The sequence below is a fragment of the Lactuca serriola genome, chromosome 7, assembly GCF_051521515.1.
Source record: "Lactuca serriola cultivar US96UC23 chromosome 7, Lser_US96UC23_V15, whole genome shotgun sequence".
Classification (NCBI taxonomy): domain Eukaryota; kingdom Viridiplantae; phylum Streptophyta; class Magnoliopsida; order Asterales; family Asteraceae; genus Lactuca; species Lactuca serriola.
The window spans coordinates 28,426,926-28,447,530 of NC_136414.1; the positions used below are offsets into that span (position 1 = coordinate 28,426,926).

Genomic DNA, 20,605 nt, shown 5'->3' on the forward strand with positions numbered 1-20,605 from the left:
ATATTATCTTACATTTAAACTATTGATATCACATATAAAAATATGATTTAATTTACAAGTTATATAACACACTGAAACGCTAATTCTCAATAAACAAGCTATTTTTTTTTTTTAATTTTCATTTTTTCATAACATAAATATAATAACACTAAAAAAACAAAAGAAAATAAGTTGGACCGAAATTACAAATATAAACATAACTAATTTATTTACTTGAATAAAAATAAAATAAATACAAAAACAATAAATTATCACAATTTTAATATACGCTAATATACTAATACATTTAACATTTTTTTTTGAAAAAGTTCAATAAAAAATTAAAAATACAAAAAAAAAAACAAATAAGAAAAAAAAATTAAAAGATGAAAATATTAAAATATAATACGAAACGAAATATGAAAAAAAAATCTTATATACTCTATATATAGACTAAAAAATATAAAACAAAAGGTAAAAAAGGTAAAAAAAAAATCAAATTGTTGAAAAATAAAGTTAAAAAATTAAAATAAATAAACTATATATATAAAAAAAGAAAATAAAAAAATGTATATATTTATAAAAAAACCGAAAATAAATAAAGTATTAAAAAACAAAAAATAAAGTTAAAAATCAATGTGGTGTAATGTTTTGCAAACCTCGGGTACCAAATTTGAACTTTTTAGAACTGATTTTGCAAAAAAGTTAACTAAGTTAACCATGAAACTCGTTAAGTGGGTTAGAGTGATAATTCTACGAGAAAATTATGACCATAGTAATAATAAAAAAAATATTAGGGTTTTTTCCAAATACGCGTTAATATTTTAAGACTTTTATAATATTAGTCCATAACTTTACAACAAAAAGAATATTATTGTGATGTTATATAAAAGGCAAATATAGTTACATTTTTTGATCTAGTTTCATAAAATAACCAAATATTTAGGTTTTTTCCAAAACAAACCACGGAAACTGATTTCACAAACCAGCATGTGGTTTCATGCTCTCACCTGCAATTTCATATCATCTATGAAAAAAATAATGTGTCTATTTTTGAAGACACAAAATCATAGATGCATATGGTCATCTGTGGCTTCCTCTCAATCCGTTTACAATTTCGTTGATTTTTTTTTCTAAACTAATATTTGGAATTCGGAAAAAAAAATAAGAATGAAACCGCATGACATAGCCATCTACAATCATACAAGTTTTAATGCATATAATGTGCATTAACGACTTGTACATTCACAGTTTATCTTTTTCCGAATTCATGCAAAGAATCATACAAAATATTACTTAATTTCATCATATATATATAATAATAAAATAATCAAGAAAACATATACAAATATACTTGCAACATTATTTAACGAAACCTTGTCTTCAGGAGAATTTTAGTACCTTTTGGTTATGAAAACTTAGGCGAATTTTTTTATGGGTTTAAATATAATGGGTTAATAGACCACGGAGATAGACCACGATTTGTAGCCCACTACTAGAAACTGCATGTATGTTAGCCTCAACTGCGATTTTGATTGTTAGTTTTGGAGGAAAAAACTTAATCTTTGGCTATTTAGTGGAAAATGATCAAGAGAAATTACTATATTTGTCTTTTCCCTTAAATTTACTACTCCGTATTTTAATTATTTATAAAAGTATAACAAAAAAGTGTTTGCTACCTTTTACTTTATCAGTGGGAAGTTTGAAAATATAAGACAACTTTTTAAATGGTTTTTTTAGAATCTTAAGTTTAGTCTCTAATTATTTCTTGTATTATGGAAGTTTCTTATGGTTTTAATTTCTATAATCGTTGGACTTTTATCCATATAAAAAGATTTCTTTAACATTTTTATTATATTTTATCTTTTTCTTTCTAATTAGTTTAAAAATTATATTTTTATTAAATTAGAAAAAGTTTTCACCATTACTACCATTGTCCACCACCATTATGCACATGCATTATCACCATCACCATAACGATCGTCCACCCCTACCCACTCATTTTCCCTCTATCTTCTTGCTATCACCAATAACTAAAATCCGAAACCTTAAATTCAAATCAAAACATGAAATTGTAATCAAATCCTAACCTCAAATCAAAACCTGCAACTAAAATTAATACTTGAAACACAAATGCAAATATACAACAATAAAAAAGGTACTTTCGGAACATCCTTCAATGGCGGTTCAAACAATTTGTTGAGAAAAAATAAATTAGATACACCTTGTATGATTTAACAAAATTATATATCTATCATGAGCTAGTTAATTACATGGAAATGGAAGAGAAGTCGACTGACGGGAAAGGAGTATGGAAGAGAAGTCGATAACATCTAATAAAAGTTAGTAATTGGATTGAGTAGATGTCTCTAGTAGGGGTTCTCCAGGGATTTTCTCCAACAAACCTCATCTACCATAACAACTTCATCATCCATCTTTTATGGTGAAAAACCATTATATCTCCACAACTCGATTTGGAAGAAATTAAACCTAAAAAAAATCAAAGAGAAAATCACAAGATCCATATGAGAAATCGAAGAAATTAAACCCAAAAAAAGAAATTAAAATATCTTTATTGTAGGGATGAGTTTGTTGAAGATCCATATGAGAAATCGAAAAAAATTCAAAAATCTATTTTGTAGGGATGGGTTTCTTGGTGATTGATGATTCATATCAGAGGTCGAGGGTTGTGGTGTTGGAGGTTTGTTGACGAGAGAAGATATGGGTTTGTTGGTGACCATCGACCAGTTGTTTCTCTCCTTGAAATCGATTATGGTGACAACAATTAGGCAGCAAATCGACAATGGTGAAGATGGGGAGGGGAAAGAAGGAGAGTTTATAGGAAGAAGACATTGGTGAATAGGTGTAACGTCCCAAAAATCACAGTAAATTTTTTCATTTTTAAAAGACATTTTTATAAAATCCATAGAATAATCAAACATTGTTTCCAAGACAAAACCATAGGAATTAAAGTATCAACATCATTTCTCAAAACATAAATCAACAAAACGATGTGTATGATCACGCCTTCGTCTTGCCCCGGTCATTTGAAGTATCTGAAAATATTTAAATCCACAACTGTAAGCCAAAGCTTAGTGGTTTCCCCTAAAATACTACACACAACAATATACATACAATGCATACACACCAGGCCTACAACACATGGTGGTTGGGCTGCCTCCTGTGTCTACAACATATAGTTGAACCGCTCCCGAGCCTACATAATATAGTTGGACTGCTCTCGAGTATGTTGGCCTACAACATAAAGCAGTATCGCCTCAACACAACTACACTATATCGGTATATGCACAAAACAATAACAAGAAAGTACATGTAATCAAAATATATCTATCATTTACCTCGCAAGCTAACATATATCCACACAGTCCACTTGAAGGCAAAAACCGATACTACGAGCCACTTATTCATCAAATAGAGACAAACCCTCAATCTATGGCTTTAAATCTCATAAGTTGACCCAAAACTCAACTTGGTCAAAATTCAACAGTCAAAGTCAAGGCCAAAAGCCAAAGGTCTCGCAACTGGTCGCCACGACGTGGCCAGGCTTCTGCCATGTTGTGGTGACCTCAGGACAAAACAATCGCCTCCTTACTCTCCCTTTTGAAACCGTAGCACCCATATTTGATCTTGAGCTCATTTGTGGTGATTAAGAAGAAGAGGAAGAGCATCTAGTTCATCATTTTTGCATTTAAGTCTCACCAGCAATCATCTGCACACCTTTTGGAGCTTTATGAGTATCAAAGTTCATTGATTTTTGAGTCTATAAGCTTAGATCTATATTTTTATGCCTTATCCTTTATATAAAATGATGTAGTGTTTGGAATTCATAAAGTTGCAAACTTTATGGATCTCCAGTGTCCCTTGGGTAATATAAGTGCTAGATCTGGAGTATGGTTGATTTTTAAGACTCTTGGATGAGCTTTTAAGGTTATTTCTTCCTTTTGTGCCCTAGTTTGTGTTTAGGAAATGTATTGGACATGTATGTCCAAAAAGCCATGATTTTTATGATACTATGGAGTAGATAAGACATTCTGTGTTTGTCCAAAAGGGGTTAAGAGTTTAATGCATCTAGCTGTTCAAAACGTTTCTCACGACGTGAGCATTCATGGCTCACAACGTGAGAATGAGTCACGACGATTATTTTTTCTCATTAGGTCACTACGTGACGACAGGTTGTGAGATTTTGAATAAATATTTTGACCTTTGACCATTGACCAAGTTTGACCTAGGGGCATTTTGGATATTTTGAGCTGTAAATTGAGATTTGGTCATTGTTTGTTGTATCGATGACCTATAGAGTTGGCTTTTGAAGCAACATTCGTTTCTGGTATCTTTTCAGACAATGAGGTGAGTTTTCCTAGTTGTACTTGTGGGTCGAAGGCACCAATGTCAGCCTAGTAGATTGTGTATTATGGTTTAGAATGTTGTGTATGTTGTAGTGATATGTTAAGATCTGCATGATTATCAGTTTGTTGTTATGTGTTTTATCTGTTGTACATGTCGACATAGTGTGGTTGGGTTAAGACTCTACTGCTTTGTGCTGCCAGTTAACAAACTCGGGCAATCCAACCGAAAGGTTGTAGGCTAGTGGCAATCCAACCGGGAGGTTGTAGGCCAGTGGCAATCCAACCAGAAGGTTGTAGGCCAGGGGCAATCCAACCGGGAGGTTGTGGATCCAGTATGTATTATTTATATATGTTCTATCGTGTGGTATTTAAGGGAACTCACTAAGCTTTGGCCTACAATTTAAGTTTTATGTTTCAGGTATTTCAGATGATCGAGGAAAAGCGAATGCATGATCGTACACATCCTTCGGTGACATTACATTGAGTTTGGAACATTTTTATTTGGTCTTGGGTTCCATGATACGAGTTGATTGAAAACAATTATTTCTCTTTAATTAAAATGAAAATAAGAATTATTGGGATTTTGGGATGTTACAAGACATGCATGTCCTATGCAAGTCTTAAGCTCAACTTAGGGCACAAATTGTGAAAAAGAGGTCAAAACCTCATGCATGAGTTCAAAATTCTACCAAACTTCATATCTAACATATCTAACCACAAAGGGACTCTAAGGATCCATAAAGTTGCCAACTTTGTGGAATCCCAACACTCCAACTAGTCTAAACATGGAGAATAATGCATAAAAGTCTAAATCTAGGCACATAGAATCATAAAGCTTAGAGCTTGAATACTCATAGAGGTCCAAAGTATGTGCTAGAAGATGATGATAAGGCTTGCAAGTTGGATCTATGCACCAAAAGCTCTTCCTTCTTCTTTAAGACACCAAAAACAACCTGCAAGCTCACAAATGTCAAAATGGAAGCTAGGGTTTTCTTGAGGATGAAGGAGGTTGAGAGTGTGGAAACCCTAGCCCTCATTTCCCTTGAATAAGGGAATAAACCCCATAATTAGGGTTTAGCATAAAACGGTCACCACTTCGTGGCCAATATATTGTCACGTCGTGACGCACACTCAAACAGAGTGTTTCCATCGTTTAACGTCACGTTGTGGTACTATCATGACCACGCCGTGGCCATCGGAAATTCTTTCCTTTGAGCTTAAATGTCATACCAACAAAAAAAATATATACCTGAAACTTGGTGTTACAATAGGGGTTGGGTGGGGTGTTATTTATTTCTTTTTTTTTAAATAGATTAAATTGAAGAAATGGTTTTGGGTCAGTTTACAAAATAGTTTTAATTTTTTTTATAAATGTCCTAGAAACCTGCTAAATGTTTCATTATGGCCTTTTTGCAATTTACCCTCACAGCAGCAGGCAACCCATCATCCCCATAGCTCACTTCACGGGAACACCATCAACCATTGTCGATTTGAACCAAATATGAGTTCTAGTCAACACCATCATCACCACCGGTCGATCTTTACGTTGATTTGCACAACCATTGGTCACCGCACACCAGACCATCGATTTCGTAAACCGTCATCGTCGATTTGGGAAGACATAAGACAGTGGATGGCGATCCCGATGAGGCTTTCGGCTAAAAGGGTGGTGCCGATCTGGTAGTGCTTCGACGAAAGAGGTGGTTTCGGCAGCCAACTCAAACTACCTACTGAAAAGAAAAAAAAAAGTTGAACCGAAAATATTAGTTGGTTTTCATGACTTTTTCATAGAAAAACCTTTTGAGACTAAAACGTAAACTATGCCAAATTTTTGGGATTTTACTGGAGATTTCATTTAAAGAGAAATATAAATCAAATTAAAAAGGATAAAAGTGTAACTTATATGGGTCAGAGGCTGACCACGATGGAAACTAAAATCAACGAGACTAAAAAAGGTTAATGATTAAATTTGATATTTTAAAAAAGAAATCGTACGAACCGTTTATGAAGATTTGTCAAAATATAATTTAACCAGAATAATTTTTTACACATGCAAACCAAGTGCATAAATAAACTCAAGTACATTTGTGATGAAGTTAATGTCGTGGGGACTGGGGAAGTGATTAAGAGACAACAAAGACTAAGAGAACAATTTGGTCCAAACTTAACTCCCGACATATATATTGAAACGACCTTATCACATTTAAAAAAAAATATATTTCAGATATCTGGCAGATTATATATAGAAAACGAATTAACGTATATATACACACAAAATGAATTATGTCTTTATCAAGAGGATTTATCAAGAGATATTTGCAATTATATATACAACTTATTTTTCGAGAATGACATATCTCCGTTCTTAATAAACAAAACCATTTTACACGTGTCGGTCCTCTCAATGCATCTTTACTCAAATGTTAAATTACCCTTCTACCCTTATTTTTTAAATATCAAATATAACCTGTGATTTTAAATGACATGCAGGAAATATGGAAACGGAAATATGGAATATGGAAATTAGATATGAAAAATATGGAAATTCTGAATTTTCAATATGGAATATAGAATATAAGAAATATATGGATGGTTATCGAATTGAATATGGAATCCATACGATATTGAATTGAATTGAATATGGAAATTAGATATGCTCAATTTATGCTCAATACATACAATATGATTCATTCTTTATAGCATCGTCTTTCCAACAATTAAGCATCGTCGACAATTCAGTTATCGCATATTCAATCAGCGACTTCAATCCTTCGGTAAGTTTCTAATTCTCAATTTGTTTTTAAACTTTTTACCCGTGATTTCCACGGGTTGTAACCTAATATATTATAAAAACTAAAGGGTGTGTCCTCGCGTTGCTAAGGGTCAGGAAATTTTTTTATTGTTTTGTTGGTTGTTTCAGATTTCACAGTTCGTGTTTGTTTGTTGGACAATTTTTTAGTATATATATAAGGGACGAAAGTTGACAAAATATAGAAACTATGGTGGTTAGATGCTAAAAAACAAAATTTAATATTAGAGAAAGGCACCAAAATAGCCAAGCTGTAGAAAATATTATGGCTTACAATAATTAATATTAGAGAATGAACCAAAAGTATCAAGTTTTAGAAAATGGACGAAAGTCTTAAAATGTTTAAAAATGACAATAAAAACGACATTAGCAAGGAGCTAGTGAAAAACCGGAACTAGTACATCAAAATGTTTAAAAATGAGTTTTGAAGCCATAAACTCGAGAATCAACACGAAATTTATGATTTATATGAAGAACCCAACAAAAAAAGAAAAATCAACTATGTCATCAAAAATCATATTATATTTCGGTCTACTCTAATCAAAAATGCATTTGCTTGGGAAGTTCCATAGCAGCACAAAGTTGTAGAGATAATTGCATCCAATACAAATCTTCGAGCCAACAACAATCGAAGTGAGTAAACACAAGGCCTTCAAAATCGTCAACCTTGAAGAGGAATGCAAGACCCACATCACACGACTGCCACAACTTGAAGTATCATTGCTTTCACAACCTCACACTCTAGAAAAACATGGTCTTGATTAGCATCACTTCTTTCACAACGTGACGCTGCATTATAACAAATTATAATATTTTAACTTGTTTAAACCAGTTATATATATATATATATATATATATATATATATATATATATATATATATATATATATATATATATATATATATATATATGTTCAGGTTCATTTGAGACCATGTTAATTTTGTGAGACTGTGAAACAAAATTCAAAAATAATTTTAAAATGCAAAATAAAAGAAAAAAATCCAAAAATTCTTTTTTTTTTTTTTAATTATTATTTTCGGAACTTTAATTACCTAAAAAAAATTACCGTTTTTTTTAAAGATACGTGAAATATTCTAATGTAATATTTAGAATGTTAGAATATTATATTAGATTTCTAGAATATTCTATTATTCTATTAGAATATGTAAAAAAATGTGTTTTTTTTAATTATTTTTTTATTTTTTTTTTGGTATTTTTTTATTTTTTTTTTTGGAAAATATAAATTCCGAAAATGATATTTGAAAAAAAAATTCGAAAATTTTCATTTATTTTGCATTTTAAAAATGATTTTTGTTTTATATACCAAATGAGTGGCTACGATTGGGTCTCACGGTCTTACAAAATTAGGCTGTTTCACATTAACCTTATATATATATATATATATATATATATATATATATATATATATATATATATATATATATATATATATATATATATATATATATATATATATATATATATATATATATATATATATATATAAAGACAACTCACATTAAACACTTTTCATATGAATTAGTTGATAACTCTTGTAACCATATTCACGTATTTATAAACCATGAAGAATGTGTTCATGGGCCAACCCTACTAACTCAACCAAAATTATAATTATACTATTGATGTTTACGATGCCAAACCTTTTTTTTCTTGGTAGAACAAGTATTTCTCATGTGCACATGAAAATTATATGTTACAAGTTCCACAAATTTACTTATGAATGAGTTGCTTTGGATTATTTTTTATTTTAAATGGTTAAATGATCATTCTTCAGTTGTTTTTCTAAATTATATATTGTCGCTATATATATCACAATCTTTCTTTTTATTATTTTTAACATATTACTCCTTCACACAAATTGTAACTCTTTGAACAAAAAGTTCCTGATTAACAGTCACACAAACAAAACGGACCCAACTTTTTAACTCAAACCTGTTTTTGACTCTTTACCAACTCGATCCATCCATCCATTTTCCAGCTTTCATAATTATGGTTGCTTTCATGCCTATGTTTCTTAGGCCCCATGAAAATGAGAAATCATGGCTCTTTTAAATTTGATTTAGACATCTGACCATATTACTTGAAATAAATGGTAAGGAACCTTTAATGTGCATGACACACGTGGTTGATGGAAATAGAAGTAATTGTTTCTATTATCCCTAAATATTTCAAATTAATCACAACTAAAACTTTTTTTTTATGAAATGACAAATTTTCTTAAAATCAACAAAGAAATGCCAGCAAAAAATTCTTTTTTTCTGGACAGGGTCCCCATTGAGTAGCGAAATTTACAACCTCCTCTACCTTTGAAAATCCCCAGTGAGAGATATTGCACCAGTTTAGGATCCACGCATATACATCTTTAACAAACCGGCATAATGGATAATGCCAAGCAAGTAATCTAGAGTCTCTGCGGCTTACAAATAGCACATGTTGTATTAATGATATGGATGTATTCTTGATACTAAGTCATTTTATATCTTTAATATTATTAAAAGAGAACCATTAATTCATCAATGAAGCAATAGAGCTTTTGATTGTATTTCAATGCTTTGTTTTTCACCTTTAGATCAAATTGCTGACATCATCTTCTTCAAATAGATTTCAAACAAAATTACATTTAATTATAGAATATTTAAATTTATCAATTATGTTATCAATTAAAGCATATCATTCTATTTATGTACCAGATATCAGTTTCTCTAATCAATATTGTTCCTAATTTAACTTCCTTATTTATAGCTCTTGGCTTCAAAATTCAAATCCATTTAACTTTTTTTTTTTTTTTTTTGAAAAAACTTATTAAATAAACATATCAATAATTCGGTTACTAACATATAAAATCTAATCTAATCCCATTAAATCAGCAAACTATTTGGGAGTTAAAATTAAATCAATATTATTTATAATTTATCTCACAGTATATCCCACATAAAATGAATCAGTTTGAGATAGTGGTTTAAATTTTAAAACTCATTAAATAAGCAAGTCAATTAATTTGAAATTTTGAATCAATATAACTGATATCTTAATTTTTTTTCCAAATGAATAGTCGAAAATCTCCAAGATAATATCTTAGGATCCCACTTTTTTGGAAAATGATATTTTTTTACTTTTCAAAATTTTGTGTCAAATTTTACTTTATAATGTCATTTTATATTGTATATTTATTTATTTATTTGGTTTTATAGAAGCAAACAAATAAAGATAACACTCTGACATAAGTATGCACAACAATTTGCATACTATTTAAAAAATAACAAACAAACTCTTATGGTAGTTGTTATTCAATACGGAAAAATATCTTATTATAGAGGTTTGTTCATTACTCTGATTCACAACTTACACCTTAAAAAAATTTCAAAATATTATTCTTCCTTTTACTATAAATGAATATACATTTATACTAACTTCATTATGCATCTTTTCAAAACGGTTCTCCGTCACAATTGTTTCACCACAACTGGGATCTTTATCAATGATCATATTTTAAAGCAACAAAAATAACATCTTCTTTATTGTTAAGCTTTCTTGCCAAAGCCAGTCCAGAAAGCATATATGCTAATTGTAGCAACGTTTTGTCCTCCATCCTCTACTCTGCAAATGATGATTTCCTTTATAAGTTTAATTTTCCTGTTATTGCTGATCTCCAACAAGTAGATGAAGCTTATATACTTAACTTCCATTTATGAAATATACATTACGTTAAATAGTTTTTGGATTATTTTTACCCTCATATTTCATTTTACTCTTTTTATTATATAATTTAAACTTATATCAATAGTTATCATAAAAAAATATTGATTTTTGTCGGTACGATTAAACATGTGTGTACTCTATAGTTCTTTCATGTCACAACAGTAGGGCAGGAAGAGGTTTTGGTGACCATTAAAGATGAAAATGTAAGATATAATTTAAGAATATTATATAAAGTGTAAATTTTAGATTTGTGATATTTATTTCTATGAAAAATAAGTTGTTTAATTGGTAGGTTACATATATGAGTTTTATTTATTTTTTATTTTTTTATTATTTTTTTATGTAATTTGATTTTAACAAGTTTAATCTAGAATTGATAATTGAAGCATGTGTGAAAGATATGTGCTAACGATTTTGAATTTATAATGCCCTCCAGAAACCAACCATAACCTCACATACTGCTCCCTCATATCATAGTAGCTCTTAGCATTTCTCCAAATTCAGCTATAAGAAGTCATGTATGCACTTCTTGAATCAATCCATTAAACTGAATTTCATTTGTTAGTTGGATGTGGTGACCAAAATGCAAGATTTGTGAAAGTTCATTATAATTTATTAGTGTTAACCTTTGATAAATTATCAAACTAATATTATTTTTTGTTCATAACATGTTTTTTTGTAATAATTTCTTTAAGCGAAAGATATGTATATTTGATTGGGCTTAGCCTGAAAAATCATATTTTAATTCTTATAAGGAAAAAATACTTTAGAAATTGACCAAATTACATGTCTAAATTTGATGTTTATGGTTATGGCAATGCACTTTAATTATAATGTTTATCGAATTTCCTTACAGAATGTAAGGTTGTTGGTGCATATAACAACTTATTGTTGCTTTTGGTTTTACAGGGCCAATATGAAAAGAGCCATGTGAGCCTCCATGGGGGTTGGTACACCGAACATAGTCAATTCATAAAGCTACTACACACTATGTTTTAATCAATGAGTCACATCATGTCGTGATAAAACAAAGATCATGTGGATCATTTATGTTAAAAATTACTGTATTAAAAAACCAAATTGCTCTAACATAAATATTTAATATTTTTATTTAATAATTTTGGTTCAAAACTCTAAAAATGAATCTAACTAACATTTTTTATTAAAATTTCACCTAAGACAATGTCACCTATTAATGTGATATGTATTTAATTTATATTCTCCGTGTTTAACGCGGGTCATAATCTAGTTAATATATTACATAACTAGTTGTGAGACTCGTATCTTATACGAGTTGGATAAAACAAAAAAAAATTAAATATGAAGGTTTAAAAAAAAAATTATTTAAATTTGAAATTTAAAATTTGAATATAAAGGAAACATATTAAATACTATATGAGTTGTAATATTGTAATTTATTGGTTATTTACAATTAAGGCAATTATTAATTAAAGTGTAAATATGATGTGCTAATTAAGAAAGATAAAAAATGACAAAATGACAAATGGAAAAAACATTTATTTAAAAATACCACAAAATGACAAGTGTCAAAACTCATAAGAGATTGACATGTATCAAAAAAAACCTTCATTTATTAAGGAGGACAATTTATATATCAAGATCTAAATCATTTCATGTTTACGGAATCCAAGCGTCAATGATGCTTGACTTATTACGATAAATGCGACAATATGACTTTACAAGAATATACTATGATGTATTCATACAAGTTAAGTTTAGACTTATAATAAAATTACATTAAATTTTGAGTTAAATGTGGTAAGTTTGACTCTTTTTAAATGAGTTATACTTTATTAGCAACAAGTCAAATAGACAGAATAAAACAATAGATAAAAAGGAGACAAGTTAAATATGTACATTAGGGGTCATATTTTTGATGTTTGAGATAAAGCAATAGTGGGATTCGAGCCTTGTCGTTGATAGTGTGTTGGGTTTTCTTAAAGTTTTCATTTCCTTCTATAGAGAAGTTCTTCGCTAACTAGTCAGTTCATCTATCCTAACAGACTCCTCAATATCTAATTAATTCTCACACATTGAGCATGGAGTTTCCCATATGAATCTAAAGTCGCCTAAACGTATTTTAAATCATATAATTTCCAAAACCAACTTATTGAAAAATTAAATTAAACTACTATTTTTATAATATGCATTTTATCATTCTATTTGATGTATTTAATATTTATAATAAGAAAGTCATAAGTGTTTGCAAGTCAATTCAACTCAAATCTATAAAAAAAAAGTAATTGTTTTATCAAATTAGTCGAGATCATAATTTTATTTAAGATTGTACTACATTTTTGTAAGATCAGATGATCATAAAATTATATCGAAATCAAGAAATCTTAACAACATGAATTAGTCTTCAAATTTTGCCTGCAAAGTTTTGTTTATATGACACCTATTATAACTTGATGTTGAATGAAAAATCGATTATGTAATCAATTTTAACTTTTTAATCATGAATCATAACTTTTATTGTTACAAACCGTAAAATTAAGAAAAAAAATAGTAGAAAAAAAAAAAACAAAGAGCATCATTGATCACAAAATAGATAACCTAGGTATCATAATGCTTTGCCTAAATTGAAATAAATGAACAAAATGACGATACTATATACAAGTTAAACTTAAACCATGCAGAACTAACAAAAACTAACAAGAAATCTCAAGTTTGAAACTTATCCAACTAAACAAATACAAACTGAATTTAGCGGGCCATGTATGTGTTTTTGGATGCTCATATATATATATATATATATATATATATATATATATATATATATATATATATATATATATATATATATATATATATATATATATATATATATATATATATATATATATATATATATATATATATATATATATATATATATAATGGTTTTACACTTTTACTTGTTCTATAATGGAGACAAAAATGAAACGAATCTTATTCCATCCAAAAATAAATGGATTAAAGATTATGATTGATTAAAGCACATGACCAAACTATGCATCTTTGTTTTCATAGTGTCGGTATATGTATGTCGTCTAGGTGCATTTGGTAGATATGGATACTTAATTTGTTATATTTAACTACATATAAAAATCTTCTTTTAGTTTGGTTGTTGGGAGCTTATTAGAGACACCACTTATTAGATATGATATGGATTGCGTAATAACAAAATTAACACAATATTCATCACTTTATAACATAATAAAAATGATAAAACATCAAATATATTATATAGACAAAATTGTAAAAATTGTCCATGTGGTTGTCAAAAAACAGTGGTTTTAGTCTGAAAAAAATTAATGATGCATTGTTCGTCTAATTTTGATATCTTATTTGGTGTGTGATTTTAGCTTTTATGATTAGTATTTTGTATGGTTTTATCCAACCAAAAACAAAAAACATGCTCTTAAGTAAATCCTTTTTAATTTCTTTTATTTTTTATTTTTAGTAAAAACAATCTCACCTATTCCGGTCTTCCCAAGTCACACCCACCCCGCCACCTACTAAGGCATCCACTGGTTATACTTAGGCGTTGTTTAAAAAATATATATATATATATATATATATATTCTTGAGATCATTTTTTGATGTGCGGCGCAGCACACACGCAACACTTATCATGTAACGTCTCAAAAATATCGAGTAAAATTTTTTATTTTAATTAAATCAAAACCATTCATTCATCATCCCAAAAGACGATCAGAGTAAAAACATTCTCACAACATCGGAGTAATCATAAACACTCATTGCGGAATAAATATTCAGGGGATGCAGTGCGAACAAGCCAGACTCTTCCTTTTGGAAACGGAAATACCTGGAACCATAAACATAAACTATAAGCTTAGTGAGCTCCCCGAAGTACCACATACCAATCATACAATTGGGCTTAACCTTGGGGTATATTCCAACCCAATACACATATATGGGCCCAGCCCTGGGGTGTTTTTCAACCCGATCAACATATATGGTCCCCGCCTTGGGGTATCTTTCAACCCAATCATACAATAGTAGGCCCCGCCCTGGGGTCTATTTCAACCCGAACATACAATAGTGGGCCCCGCCCTGGGGTTTATTTCAACCCATCATACAAACTCATATAAGCCATATAAAACCTATCATCCTAAATAACACAATAATGGGTCGACATTGGTGCCTTCGACCCATAGATACGGTGAGAAGACTCACCTTACAGTCTAAAACAATAGCTGTACGGATCATTGCTCTAAAAACTATCTCTACCGGTCACTTATACAATTAACAGGGTCCCAAATCTCAAACTATAAATCAAATTACCTAAAATGCCCATAGGTCAAAATCATGGTCAGATTCAAAAGTCAACTGAGTCGATCGGGTCAACTCAGTTGAGTATGTTGGGCGTACTCAACACGTACGCGGGGCGTACTACGTCTTGACCAGAAGTCGAGGGGCTGACCACGTACACGCAAATGATGTCCTTAACCATAAAGTTTCCAACTTTATGGTCTTGCATGTCTATTAAGTCTTCAACATCAAAAAACCCTAACTTCTTAACTTATTAAGACATCCAAGACGATGCATGTAGGAAAACTATGGACCAAGGTCACATTTTTATGACTCCTAATAGCTCCATAATGGATAAAGTTTCCATCTTTATCCATTATGATGGTCCAAACAATCAAGATATAGTCTTTAAGTCTAAAAGGGACCAAAAATGCATCTTTCTCAACTGAATCTATTAAGTCCAAGTCTCCAACCTTCATATCTGAATTAAAATGATGTTTAGATGGATAAAGTTGGATAAAGTTTCCAACTTTATCCATAACAAGCTCACAAATTTTCAAGGTCTAAACTTTATGCACTAAAGTGAGCAAAGAGATCATAAAACCCAAAACTAGCTAGATCTAACAAATGCATCATCAACATTCAAGCTTTATACCTTCTGGAGTTGAGAAAAGCAATTTAGGCTCTAAATCCACAAGCTTGAGCTTCACCAAGCTTCAATGGTGGACTTCTTCTTCTTCAAGATTTACTCAAAACACCCAATAAACACTCACGAAGCTCAAAATCTTTACAAATGGGGTTAGGGTTTCGAGATGAAGCTGTGGAGAGGATGGAGGCTAAATATGGAGAGAGTTTCCAAGAGTTAAGTTGCTTAAATATGGCTCAAGCCCGAAAAATTAGGGTTTGCACCATTAGTAATTACGCCCATCGTAATTAGCTACGCTCAACGTACTGTATAAAGTCTGTATTTCATTTAAACTCCAAACGACCATAACTTTTTCGTTCCAACTCCGATTTCGGCGTTATTTATATCCATGGAAAGGTCTTGAAAAGCTCTACAACCCTATATTGTTAAATTTTGCTTAAGACAATTCAAACTCAAAATTATAAACCTTGCAAGCATTTTGACACCCATCTTCCCCCAGTTCACCCTTGGTTCCCATTCACAATTCAAAGACTTAGATCTCACAACCAAACTTGTTGACCTTCAATAAGGCCTAAACTTTACTTTATCGAAGCACCAAATCCTTCACATAATCCATTTACAGCCCATGAGCCTTGAAATACAGAATGATCCAAACAGAGTGTTACACTTGCCCTTTCCCGGTAGTTTGTTTTTTGGAAGGCTTTAGACTACAAAACTTTTGCGCTTGTTATGTGCGGTGCAACACTTGACTTGTCTTTTCAAACCTTTTCAGCTTTCATTTTTTCCAAGTGATTTTTTTTAGAATTTTGGTTTCTTAAACTTTGGTTTTTTTAAACTTTGATTTACGGATTTGATACAATTTCTTTTAATAGTTTCCACAATTTTTTATAACTTGATTTTTTTTAAAATAAACTTTGATTTTTTAATTTTTTTTTACTGTTTCTGTTAATAATATTTTCAGTTTCAGTTGCATCTTTTTTAACATGTGTAATTCTTTTATGAACTTTGTAGACATCGTTTGCAATATTTTCTTAATTTTTTATTATTTTTTTTATGTTTTTTAAAATAAGATTTTTTCTAGAATAAAACTGATAACTTCTTTTATATTTTTTTAGATTGTTTTTAGAAATTTTACATTTTATTTTTTTATATGTTCTTTTTAGTATTCTTTCAATGTTTTAAGACTATAATTATTAAAATTTCGGTGTTGAGAACTATTTTCAGTTTATTTAAATTTCAGTTTACATCAACAGTCTGCAAATGTTAAAAAACAAACATGCTTCTTATTACAAGCTGCAGACGTTTGGTCCACCTCTTCTGCTGTAGAGTGTTGGCTTATTGCAGAGGTGGTCCGTAGAGTTCATGAATTTTTGTTTCAAAAAATATACAACACCTTAAAGACATTGAATTCATATTTATCTTTCTCTCTCTCTCTCTCTATCTATCTATCTCTATCTCTCTCTGTCACACACACATTGTTGTCAAACACAACCATGTGTCGGACCACAACCGCTGAGGACCACCAACATCTCCACACATTTATTCCACCATTAGTACCAATGGTAAGTCAAGATTTGCTTGTGTTTTGCCGAAAACCCCACCTGCAACGTCCTTCGTCTTCTCCAAATAGATTGTTGCCAGAGGCAAGTGTTAGGGTTTCCTTGTCGTTGCCTCCTTCTCGTCCCTCTCTCTCTCTCTCTCTCTCTCTCTCGATGTCCTAGGTGGTCTAGGGTTTGCAAAGCCTAACTTCATCCGGTGACGGCTTCCAGATCTGAAAGATGACATGGAGATCTGAAAGACGACAGTACCCTTTGCGCTAGAACGTCATCAGCCTGAAAACCCTCTCCATAAAATTGCCCTCTTCTCCAGAACAACGTATCCCCCTCTTCTCACACACACTTACGCAGATATGAAAACGCTTCAGATGTCATCAACAAGCCGACGTTAGGGTTACCATAGAGTTAGGGTTTCATTCTCTATTTCTGCTTCGGCACCAGATAATGATACGGTTCCAGCAAAGTCGAGTTACAACGCCGTCGCCAGCGGTTCGGATCTACGAAAATCGACATAACGTTTTCAGGTCTACTTCTTCAAGGGTACAAATCTACATCGCCTTATTTGGGTGGTCCAACGAAAAGAGGCGTCTCCAATTAATAGGGTGGTCCGCATGTGGTGGCGATCTAGCACCACTGAAGAGAAAGAAAGAAATAGGGTTGATTTGTTACATAATAAGGAGTGAGTAGATAGGTTAGTAGGAGGTTAAATCAATTAATTTAGTTATTATAACAATTAAAAAACAAAAATAAAATAAAATAAAATTATAAATATATAAAATAATTTTAAGTATATAGAGACCAAATCATTAAAGATATCCAAGATCACACTAATGATGCATCATTAAACCTTCTTTTTTTATCAAAAGCATGATTTTTGGATCAATTTTGCAATTTTGTCTGTAAATATGTACAAGTAACAAGCATATATAATCTATATCTATAATCTCAAATATACATAATCCCAAGCATACAACACTATAATGTATAATGTATTAATACCATAGTCAATAATTTGGTTCTGCTCCTCCGACTCTTATTCAATAAGATTCAAGAGTGTATCTAACATGCCTCTTTATTCAATGAGATTCAAGAGATACACCCGTCAGATATTGACTTCTTCTTAAATTAATCTTCACCTAATCAGGGCAACCAACTACCTCATCCCTAACATGCCCCTGGACTAGAAAAGGAGAAGGCACAAGAAGAAACAGCAAAAGAGAAAAAAAGTCAATCTGTTCAAAGATCTATCAACCTGCAACTCTCGCCTTCGTAACCTAGGGCTACTACTCCCAGCCAGATGATACGAATTCGGAAACGTATACAAACTTTGCGAGTTCCCAAACACCCTAGAGTAAATCATTTCTCCGTACATCCATACATTCGGATTGTAACCATCGACGCCGTCACTGAAGCTTCCGTACGGTGGTTGACGGCCGGAACTGGGCGGGGATAAGAGGGCGGCGTGTGGCCGAGGCGGGATAACGGCGGTGGTGTTTGTAGTCTTGCCGCCAGGTTCGTTGTCGGAAAATGTTTTACCGCGGCCGTAAAGAGGGACGACGGAGGTGTGGGATATTTCGGATTTGCAGACGGGGCATGGCGGATTAGCGCCGGAATCGGTGGGGAAAGATAACCATTTGTAGATACACGGCCAGCAATAGAGGTGGCCGCATAGAGTGACCACCGGATCTTTAGCGAAGTCGAGACAGATACTGCAGTCGAAACAGGGCAAAGACTTGTCGGGTTTAAATTCATCGGCGAAATAGTTTTCGCATTCCATTGCCAATTTGATTTGATTATTTAGTCCTGGAAGAAAGGTAGAGATTTAGTAAGAATAGAATACATGATACATAAATGAAATTCAACATTCATAATAGGATCATTGTTGTGTTTATAAGGATTAAGTAGCTCAGTCTACTTCATCTCACAATCATCCACAACTTTTCTGTGCGAAAGAAAAGAAATCGTAGCCTATGTCTGAAATTAAATACAGAACAAGTACGAATCTATTTCTTATAACAACAACGCACACAATCAAAGTTTGTATAATAAAAATAGGAGTCGGAGGAATTACCGGAATATATGAAGGTTACAAAAAAGAAGCTATCGGATAATCGGAACTTGATCGGAATTTAGAGCTTTAACGAGAAAGGGAGGAGATGCGACTGAGGAAAGAGCGGGGGGATTTTGGGGGTCTTATAAAACACGCCCAACTCTATATATATATATATATATATATATATATATATATATATATATATATATATATATATATATATATATATATATATATATATATATATATATATATATATATATATATATATATATATATATAGTGGGATAGAGTTGTGGCTGTAGGTGTTATTATGTTACCTTGTTAGAAAGCAAAAAAAAAATATCTGTGTTCCAAAATGTATCTAAATTATTATTTTTTTTCTCAAATTTGATATTTTATTTATGGGAAAATACCGTAAATAGTCAAAAAAAAAAATAGGGGTGTTTTCAAAAAATAGACATAAAAATGGATTTTTCCGGATATAATCATGCATTCCGCGGAGGACCCTCCGCGGACCTCCGCGAAATGACGTTATCTCCGCGGAATGGATCTTGAGGGTTTTTTTTTTCTTCACATCGATTCTTCGGGGTTTATATTAATTCCCCAGCTAATTATTTTCAAGTAAAGATTATAATAGTATGATAATCTTTTTTTTAAAATAATTAGTTTGGGAAATGAATATAAACCCCGAAGAATCGATGTGAAAAAAAAAACACTAGAGATCTATTCCTCGGAACTACCTCCGCAGAATGGATCTTTAGTTTTTTTTTAATACATTGATTTATTTACGATTTTGTCATTCCGCGGAGCTACAGTAGATTCCGCAGAGCTACCTCCGCGGAATGCATGACTATATCCGGAAAAATCCATTTTTATGTCTATTTTTTGAAAACACCCCCATTTTTTTGACTATTTACGGTATTTTCCCTTTATTTATTAATTTGTTACAATTTGTATTTCTGATCACTCTGGTTAACCGTGTTGTATCCTTATATAACATGATTAAGCATCGTTTTTAATGACGTGAAAAAATAACAAAATACACTAAGGTCTTTCAGTTTTGATATTAAGTTTCCAAAAGCAAAATTCCAATTTTGACACATCATTTTTTTTTGTTTCAAATTCGATATCATTTTTTTTTCAATTTTGTCCAATGTTGATATTTTTTATTTGAAATCGTATAATTTTTTTTT

At 31.1% G+C, this 20,605-nt stretch overlaps 1 protein-coding gene across 1 annotated transcript; it reads right to left on the minus strand.

Moving 5' to 3' along the window:
- Window positions 1-18,264: 18,264 nt before the first annotated feature.
- Window positions 18,265-19,564, minus strand: LOC145063133 (E3 ubiquitin-protein ligase RMA1H1-like). The gene is made up of 2 exons (XM_079010726.1): window positions 19,428-19,564; window positions 18,265-19,159 (listed from the first exon to the last, which is right to left on the minus strand). The coding sequence occupies exon 2, from the start codon at window positions 19,131-19,133 to the stop codon at window positions 18,537-18,539; it is 597 nt and encodes a 198-aa protein (XP_078866852.1). The 5' UTR covers window positions 19,134-19,159; window positions 19,428-19,564; the 3' UTR covers window positions 18,265-18,536.
- Between the last annotated feature and the right edge of the window lie 1,041 nt (window positions 19,565-20,605).

Coding starts and splice junctions, on each gene's coding strand:
- LOC145063133 (XM_079010726.1), bottom strand. CDS start 19,133: ATGGAATGCGAAAACTATTTCGCCGATGAATTTAAACCCGACAAGTCT.